Source organism: Amborella trichopoda, chromosome 9 (genome assembly GCF_054954075.1).
Source record: "Amborella trichopoda isolate Santa Cruz 75 chromosome 9, AtrichopodaSantaCruz75HAP2 v2.0, whole genome shotgun sequence".
Classification (NCBI taxonomy): Eukaryota; Viridiplantae; Streptophyta; class Magnoliopsida; order Amborellales; family Amborellaceae; genus Amborella; species Amborella trichopoda.
The window spans coordinates 7,306,599-7,319,725 of NC_142344.1; the positions used below are offsets into that span (position 1 = coordinate 7,306,599).

General features: G+C 38.3%; 1 protein-coding gene across 3 annotated transcripts in view; it reads left to right on the plus strand.

Annotated features, from left to right (window-relative positions):
• Nucleotides 1–3,139: 3,139 nt before the first annotated feature.
• Nucleotides 3,140–13,127, plus strand: part of LOC18424070 (uncharacterized) — a 51,768-nt gene continuing 41,780 nt past the window's right edge. Inside the window, exons 1-2 of one of the 3 annotated variants that reach the window (XM_020661614.2) lie at nucleotides 3,140–4,210; nucleotides 6,704–6,790. In XM_020661614.2, coding sequence (XP_020517273.2) covers nucleotides 3,509–4,210; nucleotides 6,704–6,790 — 789 coding nt within the window. In that variant the 5' untranslated portion in view covers nucleotides 3,140–3,508. Of the gene's footprint in view, nucleotides 4,211–6,703; nucleotides 6,791–9,219; nucleotides 10,059–13,127 lie in introns of those variants that run through there. The other 2 variants (XM_088847585.1, XM_088847583.1) reach the window with 2 other exon arrangements.

The following is a 13,127-nucleotide window of genomic DNA, read 5'->3' on the forward strand; positions in this document are numbered from 1 at the left end:
AGAGGGGAAATGATCCGATCTTGGTCAAAGATGACACTAAGATGTGCTAATAATTTATTTATCCAAACTTTGCTCAATCCTTGTACCAACAATTTCATCAATTGCAACAGGGTCCGAGTGTTGGATTTGGTGATATCCAAAATCACTCACATTAAAAAATCCCATATTATGCGGGATTGATATATTCCCATATTATGTGGGATTGAGGTATTTATTTAATATGTAATATTCATATTGATAAGTTTTCTAAAAGAAATAGAAATCCAAAAAGATTAGGACTCTTGGATATATCTCTTTAGTTTTTGAGATATATGTAAAATGCATATGAAGTTTCCTATTTAGTGTGGATTCATAATCTTATATATATTTAGGATGAAAGTGCAGAGAATTTGTGTGCCCAATTTGAGTCATTATATGGGTATGATAGTTCCTCTAGAGAGAGCCTCCTATGCATAAGATGCAATTTCCTCTTAAAGAAGAGAGCTTCATGTGGAAAAAAACATTGTGATGGTGTCTATTTTAGACTCTTAAAGATTAAGAGATTTGTTTCTCTTAGAGAAACGGTTCCTATAGAGATTTTGGGTTGTTTACCTTTTAGTGAGAGAAAGTCGCGGTTGCTTTCAAAGTTATTTTCTTACACAGTGGTTTAGTTATGGAATAGAGGTGAGAGATCAATAGTAGCCCGTTTGGCAGAGCAAGTGTAAAAGGGTTTGCTCGACTTGGGTTTTTGTCGAGGTTTAGAGAGATAACTCTTTGCTCTAAAATATTTGATGTAACTTTTATTGGAATAATGCATTTAAGTTTGTCGAGCCCGTGGATGTAGCCCTTCAGGGATGAACCATGTAAATCTTTGTATTCTTGTGGTATGTGTTTCGTGTTTTATTTTTTATATTTTATTTACCAAAAAATCAACACATCGAGTTTAAAGCTTCCGCACGCACAAGGTCAATACATGAGTATACTGAGGACTTTCGTTGCTTGTCTTTGCACATGGGATTGTTGTGACGGAGGACTAGAGGTGGTAATGAATACATCTTGTTTACAACTTCAAATCCAAGATAAATTCTCCATGCAACATCTACCTTGAGTGGAAGTGGCATATTAGGTTGCCTTTCAAGTTGAGGAGAGGCAAAAAAGAGGTATTGGTTGCCGGCATGGTGTGGGGATGTCACAACCCGAGATGGTGAGACCTCCAACCTAGGGAGTTCCTAACTAGAGTAAGGAGCAAGCTATGGCTGGTTTGGTCATGGTTGTACCTATGCACAATACTCGATTGTTCACCCAGACAAACAAGCAATCGGGTGTTTGTTGTTTTCAATGCATAAAATTGGTCATAGGGCAACATAATGCCCGCCCAACAACATGCTAATCTTGCTAAAGCTGAACAATAATATGAGACTGAAGAGATGGAGGCTGCTGATTTGGGAGAACCAATGTATGATGCTAAGGTTGGTCAACACCAACCTCAACTGTGCAACACTAAAAAAAGAAAAAATCTCTAATTTCTTCTTCTTTTTTTGCTTGTTCTGCCCTCGAAGGTCGAACCAGCTTTAGATTTGACTAGGAGAGATACCAGATACTCCCTTTAAGGGTTGAACTAGCTTTTGTCAGGAAAGCTAGAATAGAGGTTGAACTTGAAGCTTGTTTGAACATTGAAGAGTCGAACTACATTTCAGCTTCTTTTTTTAATCCTCCTTTAAGCCTTTAAGAAGTAGTTCGACATTTGTCGAACTATGTTTTAGCATTTTCCCTTTGAGTGTAGTTCGAGCCTTGAGGATTGACCTACAATTTAGCCTTTTTTTCTCTTAAGAAGTAGTTTAACACTTGAAGAATTGAACTACATTTTTCTCAGTTCAAGCTGTAGCTCGACAAAGTGACAACAGCTCAGGCACAAGCTAAAACTAGTTCAACTGTTCAAAGATTGAACTAGCTTCTGGTTGAGAGACAGATCAAATGCTAGTTCCACCAGTCAAAGGTCAAACTAGCTTCTGGAAGGTTAGTAAGAGTAAGGGTCCAAGCAAAAGCTAGTTTGATCCTTCAAGGTTTTGAGAGAGAGAGAGAGAGAGAGAGAGAGAGAGAGTTTTTTAGGTTTCGGGTCTTCTCTTGTTGCAACCTAAGAGAGAATTGGATCTATTGCAGAAGCGTGTGACATAAAGAATTATGATTTTTAAGTTTGTTCCTATTACAAAACTTAAGAAGATTTGAGAGTGACATGAAACTCATGAAGATTTGACATGAATTCAAGAGTTCGAGTGAGAGGGTGACAGTATACACCTCCTCCCCTTTCGAGTGAGAGGGTGACAGTATACACCTCCTCCCCTTTGTCAAACACAACTTTTAAATTTAATTACGATTTGTATACAATCTAATTATATGATGCACATCCAAAATTTGTCGGGAGATGCAATTTTGGTGTCGAAATACTTACATCTAATTCTAAAATTTTGAGCTTTGAAAATAGTTCTAATCAATCATATCTATAAACACATGAAAATCTTGAAAATAGAATATCCAGATAATGTGTTGCAAGATGTACTATTTTTAGAACCTCAAATGTCATTTGTTCTCCATATTTATACATCTCGATACCGATATGATCGATTAGATATTTTTTCAACATCAAAACAACCTTTTTCAAAGGATTTTAGAGGTCACCTTAATTCAACATTTTAAGGTGTCAACCTTATATAAACTTTTTTCTTTAAGTTTTGGTTTAAACTTAAAAATTTCAATTCAATTAAGTTTAAAGCGAGACTGAAAGTTACGTTTTTTGTTTTAAACTTAATGTCGAGTTCAACTTAAATTGAAGTAGTACAATAATGTAGTTTGGTATTGAGAGTACCGAACACAAAAGGAAATAAATTTTCCAAAAACCTACTACATGCTAAAATAACAATTACTCTCAAAAAGCAAATATGAGAAATTAGTAATCCAACAAAAAGGACAAAAAAAGAAAAGAAAAAAAAAAGTCCTTTTTGCGAATGAAGCATGCACTGCAACTATATTGTTAAAAATAAATAAAAAAATTGCACTGTATGTAACCGTCCGTCTCACCATCGCAGACGCGAAGGCGTCTTCTCGAAGTCATTTATTACACGTGCCATTTGTACAACAAACACGCATTCATTCACTCAAGTAGAAGAAGATCGCGCGTCTTTTAAATCTCAAAGAAGTCCGCCAAACGAGCGGGAACTCAAAAGTCTGAATCTCTCTCTCACTCTCACTATCCCTCTGACACACACACACACTCTCTCTCTCTCCCTCTGCATTTCTTGACCTCTCTCTCTCTAAGTTGAATTTCCCATTAACACTCGTCTCTCTCTCTCTCTCTGCATTTCTTGATCAGAAACCCGGCAATCTCTCTCTCTCTCTCTCTCTCTGCATTTCTTGATCACAAACACAGCGAGCATGCATCTTGTCAGATTTGTTTCTCCAGTTTAGACCATAAGCGTTCATTCTTGATCGATCAGAAATCAATTGATCTTTTTCTTCTTTTGCAATCAAGAAAATGGCGAAGAGTTCTTTAAGCGATGATGATGATGAGGAGCTCCACAACACTGTGAACCGCCAAGAAAGCAGAGACAATTTTCGTGGCGCTCTCAGGAGAATCCAGAGAAGCGCTCATCTAGCGCAAGATGGCCCCAATTCTCAGTCTAACAGAAGCAGTTACTCGATGAGGCCATCTCTGCGCACTCAGCAAAATCCCTTGAGAAGAGGGATCAATTCAATCATCAGTTTCTTGATGAGGCCATCTCTTTGCTCTCAGCAAAATCCCTTGAGAAGAGTGATCAATTCAATCACCAGTTTCTTGATGAGGCCATCTCTTCGCCCTCAGCAAAATTCCTTGAGAAGAGTGATCAATTCAATCACCAGTTTCTTGATGAGGCCATCCCTTCGCTCTCAGCACAATCCATTGAGAAGAGGGATCAATTCAATTATTCAAAATTGGCGGTACTGGTGTTTTGGCTTGCTCGTAATTGTGGGTACAATTCCATTGATCATGATGAAGAGTGTTTCGGAAAAGAGCTCGTCGACGGTCACAGAAGGAGCATACATTGGGCTTCCATCTGAGAATGGATCTTTGATTGTTGCTCCTCATCAAATATTGATCAACTTTGAGCTCAATCAACGCTTTGCTGATAATGGTCATGAGCTACAAACTTTGCGCAGGCAGCCACGACTAGCAGTTCACCCTCCTCTCCTCGCAATTGTATGCTATTCCATCTCTCTCTCTCTCTCTCTTTCTCTGCTTTCCATTCTTAATGGCTCTGGTCTCTGTCTCTGTCTCTCTCTGTAGCCTGTGCTTAAATGGCTTCAGTTAAGAATGATCTTTTGATTTATGAGAGAATTGTATGATTGACCGGAATTACTTTGCTGGGATTCGTTATCCTATACATTCTTTGTAGATGTCTTCTTATGTGAAAGTATTGAGATTAGTGAGGCCCTGAGGAAAATACGACCATAGATTGATTGAGAGAATCCTATGGACCGCTTAGAATTACTGAGCTGTGCTTTGTTAGTTTCTTCTTTCATTCTAATTTGTGAATGTCTTCTTATGTGACAGTGTTGCGACTCGTGAAATCTCAAGGATAATATGAAAGTACTGTTCTTGGCTGGTTGAGAGAATTGTATGGATTGATAAAATTAATGTGATGGGATTTATTATGAACTTCGTCCTCTTTACTTTTTTTTGTATATGTTTTTGTGATAGGAATATTGCACTTTGTGATATATGGTGTGGATGGATTGAGAGAATTACGTGGGTCAATGGACATTACTTTGCCGGAACAGAGATATTTTTGTGAATGGCTTCTTATGTTGTAGGGAATCTTGTGATTTGGAATCTTGAGGGTAATGTGACTGTAGTTGTCTTGATTTATGTGTGTGGGTCAGTGTTTTACAAATGCCAGGTCGAACTGGAATCGCCTGGTTCAACTGAAGATTGATGGGATCTGCTTCTTGGAAAGTCTGGACCCACCCAATTCCCTCCGATTTTTTGTTTTTATCAGTTTTCTCTTATCCAGAACCGATACACCGATCTTCTTCGACCCAGAGGGTGACTGAGTCGGCCACCATGTTCTTTTTCTAAATCACTGGTATGGATTTGGTCGAATTTAATATCAAAGGGAGTCAGGGACTTTTATTTTCTACATTATTGTAAATGTCTTCTTATGTGATAGGGATATTGCAATCGTAGAAGTCTTGGGACTAGTGTGACACTAATGTTCTGGAGTGCTTGAGAGAGGACTAGTGAGAGAATGCTTTAGAGCATGCAGAATCTTGGATTTTATTTTGTTTTATTTTTAAGTTGGTGCATTTGGATGTTGTTATGAGCCCTTTTTAGCCAATGTTTTCTTATCTGAGGGGAGTATTGTTGGACAGTGAAACCTTTCAGATACTGTGATCCTAATGGCCTCCATTTAGTGATAGATTCTATGAGTTCATCAAATTTTATGCATTGGGATTTCTCTTTTGTGCTCGATTCTTTATCAATGTATTCCTATGAGACAGGAAAAGAGGATTCATAAAATCTTGTGAATGACATGAAACTGAGAGCTTGTAGCTGGGTTATTCATCAGAAAATTATTTTGTTTTCAACTGATGAGTGTTTATTGGGTGAGGTTTAGTTTAGATGCATATATGGCGATGTAATTGAAAGCACACAGTGGGTGTAACTCTCGTCCTTCCCATGGGTCTCAGAACTAGGAGTGCATGCTCATCTTTATGTTTCTTGCTAATTTTTATGTTTCTTCATTTGCATGTATCCCAGTGGCAGTGCTTTATGCAAACACACCCAATGAACATGCTTTTTTTATAACTGGAACATGTTCAGGACACACGCTGATGGCTCTAGTATCATATGGATGCGCTGTGATGTTACACACACACACACACTCACACACACAAAAAGAAAGAAACATGCCTTCACCCATAAATCTGCAATGAACATAAATAACACTATTAAAAAACATTTATAGTTCTGGGAGAGACAGGCTCAGCCATGAAAGATTGGTAGAGTAAAAGGCAGATTGTTGGGAACCATATAGTTTAGCTGCAATTGTTTCTTTCGGGACTGCTGTTTAATAGAAAAGGTTGAAATTTGTGAATCGACCAGTCAATCTCAGATGTGGTGCTACTGATGCCTTGCTATCCGTTCCAGTTGGGTTTCTCTATCTCCAGAAATTCATTTCTTGTTAAAATGTGAAAGAAAAGACAATTCTTATTATCTGCTTTCTATTGTTTGTTTGGAAGCATCCTTTGAAGTAAGTGAACTTCTGATCCAGAGACATGAGGTCGTCTGGCTAACACAAACTGGATGTCATCTTGCCAAAACAACTCATTTTCCTTAGAGCTGGCTTATGCAAGGATTTCTAGGAAAATAATATGGTGCACCAATCTTGATCTACTAAACATTGAGTCATTGATGCATGCAAGTATGGCTGTTAAACAATTACAGCTGTCCACAGTCCTTAATTTGAATTATAATGATTGGCAAGCCAAATCATGGGGCTTATCTCTTCTTGTATGGTTAAAATCTTTGTAGTGAATGTAGTTTATCCGGTATCAAAATGCATTGCTGTATGCATAGCTTCCACTCAGACATTACGTTAATAATGATTATATATATATATGTGTATGTGTGTGTGTGTGTGTGTGTGTGAAAATACATGTTGACATTGAATTGATCATTGCTAATCCTCAGGTTTTGTCACGTATGGATTGTGACGTTTCATCTTTGATGCTGATCACACTAGGGAGAAACTTACAGTTGCTTGGTTATAAGCTTCAGGTGTGTTATAGAATGAACATATTGTGCTGTGAATAGTTTATGCTTCTGAATGATTTATTTAACTCTTGTGCACTTATTCATCTATAAGAAAGTAGCTAATTTTTTGGTGGACAATCAGTATGTGTTACTTCCTCAAAAACGTGACTGTTTCAGTGGCATATGGGAACATGTGTATCCGTTGTTTTTGGAATATTTTGTATGCATAACCTAGTACCCTGTTCCTTACCCTTCCTTTTTTCTGCTGAAGTGATTCTTTACTAGGCTATGGTTTGTTGCATTTATTGTGCAGTTGTCTTCCTGTTCTAAAGGTTTCTTGGTTTGAAGTGTTTCAGGTAGGAATTTTTTGGTATATGTTGTACTTCTATTCTGTTTAGCCAAGTGTCCATAGAGAATTAGAGAAGTTCTATTCTTTTTTATTCATTGATTATAATATTTATAACCAAATTTCCATAATTCATTCTAAGGTGTTCTGGATTCCATAATATTTATAACCAAATTTCCATATCATATGATAGCATTTTTTGACTATGGGGGACTTAACGAGGTGTTCGGTTTGAGTGGAACATTCATATTTGTGCTTTTCATGTAGCCAAATGTCTCCATCTATCAAATCCAGGTTATTTTAGTCGAGAGACTATCAACTGAAATATATACAATGTGCCAATAAAAAGTTATTTAGGCAACAACTGAAATAATATATATGCTACTAAAGAGCTCCTTTTCACCTCTCTTCGCAATTTTACCATTCATCACTTGTTCTAGGCATATAGCAATAAACACAGCTTTTGTGAAAGAGATGGGGTTTGTCCAGATGCACTTTCATTTGACCCTTTACCATTGGATCACTCTTCTCTGAGATGTGGCAATTGTTTTGTTACTGTAAACCTAGGAATTACAATCGAAATCTGCACTTTCCTTGCACATGTAAACTTTGCAAAATTACCTAGATTGATCATCTGAAGGTCATCATTATACAATTCATTATGGATGAAAAACCTCAATGTTGACTGATGCTTCAGGCTTGGTGGAAATATCCATTAATCACCCACCAGTTCAGGTAAACATTTAAAATTCAATTTTACTTTTATGATAATAAGTTTTCTTTTTCTTTTGGTTAGGTAAGCTGTCTTTTGCTGGGTCCCTTTCCTTATTTAGAGAAAAAAGAAAATGTTAGTGATTGGTTTTTTATGACAAACTTTAAGGGTCGTATTGTTGACCTCCCATTAGAAACCATGAGTGTTTGCCATTATGTGAAACTGTAATGGACATTTTTCCATTGTACATTCTTACTGTGGCTGTAGTGAATAGCTTGGTTTATTCGATGAAATCATTGGCTAGAGAATGCATTCTGCTTCACTTTTTATAGTGCACAAGATACTGTGTGTATGATCCATGCCATGTGGTAAGAGTCTTGGCATGAAACACGGAATCAGTCACCTCAGCTTCGAATTCTAGCAATTGGTCCTGTTAGTCAATCTCCATCTCTCTGTCATTCTCACCATGATAATCATTCAGATCCGCAATATTAAATATGGGTGAAATATCATAACCTGCTAGAAGCTCCACTTTATACGTGTTTTCTCCCAATCTCCTTAAAACACGACAAAGCCCTATGCCCCTAAACTTCGGCTTTTGGTATTTGCCCTCAAGGAAATCTCTCCTTCTGTAGGTAGACCATAACTAAATTTCCCTCATTAAAATCTTTTTGTCGCATGTGTCGATCGGCATTCTACTTGTAATGCGCTGTGTTCGTCTTTAGCTTTTCTGTCATCTTCAGCTAGATGTCACGAACATTGTTTCAAAAAACACTAGGCGGTCCTTAGGCAGCTGGCCTGCACCTAATGCCTAGGTGCTAGGCAGGTGCCCTGAGGTGAAGAATTTATAGAAAATTGCATATATGCTGTTCAAAAGCACATATATGCTGACATTGGTGTTAATTTTGTATTTTTTGCATTCATATGTGTTCTAACTAACTTTTTCCATGCAAACATATATGCATGAATGTTGAAACATGTTCAAAACTTCAAATTATTGAAAATTTAGTGGTAAAAGTCAAAAACATAAATAAGTCCGTGGTGTATTAGCCTCAAACTGTCCAATTTAAACTAAGTATGGCATGCTCCATAGTGACACAGAAACATGATCATAGACAAGATGATATTAAAAAACCTTCACTAGCACCCTAAAAAGAATTCCAACAATGAAGGGTAAGCTTTTGGATGCTTCTTCAAACCTCAGATTCTCTCTTTGATTCAAAGAAATCTCAAAATCAATCGATTTGGGGGCTTAGATGGGAATTTGGTTTTCATTTGGGACTTTAGAATACCCCTAATAGTCATTTATGTAATAGTTTTGGGTCAAAATGAACCAAATTGTCCTTAGGGGTCACTTTGATCTTAAAAAAGGGGCCCATTACCTGAGTGCCTGGCGCCTAGGGAGGGGCACCCAGGCTTGGGCCCATGTCATGAGGTCCTTCCGGTGCCTAGGTGGGCGCCTACATGCTGGGTGGACCATTTTTTGGAACAAAGATCTCAAATATGCTCAGATCAAGCCTTTGCGTCATCACTAAGTTGCTCCACATCCAGCAAACCCCCAAATCCAATACCTGTTCTGGTTTCCTGCCATAAACCACTTCAAAAGGCAATTGCCCCATGGTCCTATTTCGAGCACTATTATCTGCGAATTCAGCTCAATTCAAAAACAAATTTCGTGCTATGGTCACCCTCTTGCTAAGTAGTGCAAAAGATTGCCCAAACACTTGTTAACTACCTCCTTCTGACCATCTTTTTTAGGATGGTATGTGCTGCAGATCTGCAATTTCGTCCCCATATTTGGCCATAAGGTCCTCCAGAAGTGAGTCTTAAAGCGTGTGCCTCATTCTGAACTTCTTAGAACACCGTGAAGCCAAACAGCATCTCTAAAGTATAGATTGGCTTCTTGTGTAGCATCCAAAGTATTTTAGCAAGCTATGAAATGCGCCATCTTCAAGTAACGATCAACTTCTACAAAGATAGAGTCCATCACCCGACAATCCTGCTACAAAATCCATACATCTACCCAGGGCTGTCATGGTAGTGATAATGGGGCGTACAACTAGGCATTATATGAGTTGGCATGTATGACCTTGTCCATATACAACGCAACATCTCTCCTCGATGCCAAATATATTGGTCCTCCATCAAAGCTAAAGTACGGTCTCTGCCAAAGTGATCTTGTAGTCCACCACCATGCAATTCAGAAAGTATCTTCAATCTCTAGGAGCCATCGGGTATGCAAAGGCAATTCCCTTGAAAAGAAAATCATCCTGCAGAACAGAATGCTTAGTAGCTTTAGGTCTCCCTTCTGTCTGTAGAACAATTTCAGCAAACTAGGGGTCAGTATTATATTCTTGTGCTACTGTTTCAATGCCCACAACTGACGCTGACAAAATACTCAATACCATGGATCTTTTGCTCAATGCATTTGCTACTTGATTTTGATGTGATCACAGATATAAGTTCATGCAATAATGAAAACCCTTGTATTCAAACTTTCTTTAGTACTCAGGAACCTCAAAGCCTCATGATCAAAATACAATATAAACTCCTGTTAAATCAAATAGTGCTTCCATTGCCTGAATGTTTGCATTCACATAGAACTTCAAATCATCATATGAGCCTTATCCCAAATATTTGGATCGACTACATGAATCCTGGTCTATAATTTTGCTCCACTAAGTGCCATGCTCTCAGTCAGATCATAACTCATAGAACTCCAAATCACATGTCGAATTTCATGACTTAGAATCTTCTTATTGAAGAAGCACCTGACTTATTCTCTTGCCTACGGGACCTATTCCCTTGGCTCAAAACAACCCCTATCCCAACACGGGACACATTACAATCCACCTAAAAACCTTATCGACATTCGGTAAAATCAAGACTGGTGTCTTTGTAATTTTTTCTTTAATGAAACGAGAGCTATCATTACCGTCATCTTTCCAAACAAAGTTGCCTTTATGCATATAAGCTGTAATTGGAGCTACCACACTGCCGAAATTTTTATTGAACCACCGATTAAACGTAGCTAGCCCATGAAAACTATGCACATCTCAATTCAAGTTGGAGCTGGCTACTCAATGATCACTTTAACCTTAATCGGGTCCACTCTAATCCCCTCAGCCAATACTACATACCCCAGAAAGGTAAGATTATCTATCATGAATGAGGACTTCGTAAGACTGATAAATAACTTTTCAGCCCGTATTGTTTCAAGAGTCTGCCTCAAATGAAATTCAATGTTCCTCAACTGTACTAATGCAAATCAAAATATCATAAAAATATGTTGCAACAAATTTCCCTATGAATAGTTTGAGGACCTGATTCATAACTCGCATAAAAGTGTTGGGGGTGTTAGACAAGCCAAAAGGCAACCCTAGCCATTCATATAACCCCTCTTGAATCTTAAACATTGCTCTCCATTCATCTCCTGGTCTAATTCTGATATGATGATACGTACTTCGTATGCCGATCTTGGAAAACATCTTAGATCCCGACAACACATCCAACATATCATCTAAGTAGGAATAGGGAATCTATAGTTCTATTGTTGATATTGATCTTGTTTATGGCCCTATTGTCCACCCACATTCACCTGGTGCCATCTTTCTTGAGAGTCAACGTTGTTGGGACAGCACCAGAACTTAAGCTCTCATGAATCAACCACTTACCAATAGGTTCGAAACTTGTCTATAGGTCATGCTCACGGGGACTCGTGCGGTAGAGCGATATATTTGGTATACTTGCACCTAGAACAAGTCTGTGCAGTGCTGGCTATCTCTTATAGAGGTAACCCACTTGGTAGTTCTTCGGGCATCAAATCCTAGAATTCATCCAAAAGTGGCTGAACTACCTCATTATCCACCTCAACACCACCATGATCCTTCATCACTAAGGCAAACATAGCTCCCCTTTCACTACTTTCTACCAAAAAAATGATGGATGGGCATAAGTAGTTCTTTCTTTTCCACCTAGCCCTCCTTGTCTTCATCATTTTAAGGGTGTAATTTTACATTCATACCATCCTTGGTAAACAAATATGTATTGTTCTGGCCATTTTGAATCACATCATCTATTGGTAATACCTCACACCATATGGAGTCATTATTACCACTTACCCATAGAAAAAGAAACTAAGAGACAAGAACCAACATGAACTTGGTTACCTTGTTTGAACCACTGCATCTTGTAGGGCTGGTGATGTTTTTCTTTGTTTAACTTTAATTTGTTTATCATCTCTTAGGAAACCATGTTCTTGCAGCTCCCGCTCTCAACAATGACCATGTATTTTGTGCGAAAGATGTTAGTGCTTAGCCATGGCTCATCAACAACCTTTGGTGCAGCTAACAGAGGTCAAATCACTAAGAGCTTTCCCTATCAGGGTGTATCCCCTTCACCTACCTTGATGTCAGTCTCACTCCCTTCATTAATGTGCAGATTTTCCTCTTCATTACCCTCCATGGATTCCCCTTGTAAATGTACCCCAGCATGGCTATTTGGGAAATCATAAGTTCTATGTCCTGGCTAGCTACATTTGAAACATATTGCTGGTTTACTGCTGTTCTGGGATTGTTGGGCTGTGCTGGTTTAGCGCTCAAACCAATCTATTTCTTCACCATTGGGATAATTTTGCCCCATATGCCTCCTCTGACTTGGTAGTGGGCCTAGTGGCTGGTCACACAAGTCTGCACAGTTTGGTCACGGCTTTCAAAGCGAGATGATACGTTTGATCCAAGGTAAAATCTGGTGCATAGATAACTCATCTTGTATCGCAACATGCAACCCTCCCACTAGTATATCACACAATCAACTGGGCATCAGACTCTCGAATATCATTCCGACTCAAGAATTGATAGAAGGATTTTGTATAATCCTGTATCAACCCATCATTCTGTCGTAAATGATGGAATCGCTGGTAGGGATCATAATCTGTGGGCAGAAACTTTCCTTTCAAATACTTCTTCATCTTCTCCCAACTGTGGACTTGCTTTTCTTTTCTTGTGCGATCAACTTGTATTTGCTGACACCACAATAAAGCACGTCCTTTTAATCATGTACCAATTAATCGTACCTCTTTATGATCTGCCTTATCCTTCCATTGAAAAAATTATTCGACACTTACAAGTCAGAAAGTTATTTGGCTATAATCTTCCTGTAAAACCAGAAACATCGACCCTAATACTTCGTTTAGAGCCTTTATGCGCCTGAACTAACTGATCTTCAAATGTTTTCAAATGGTGTAGGTTTCCTTGCCTGTGACCAGTGGGATCCCAGGCTATTTGAGTTTGAATCATCATCTG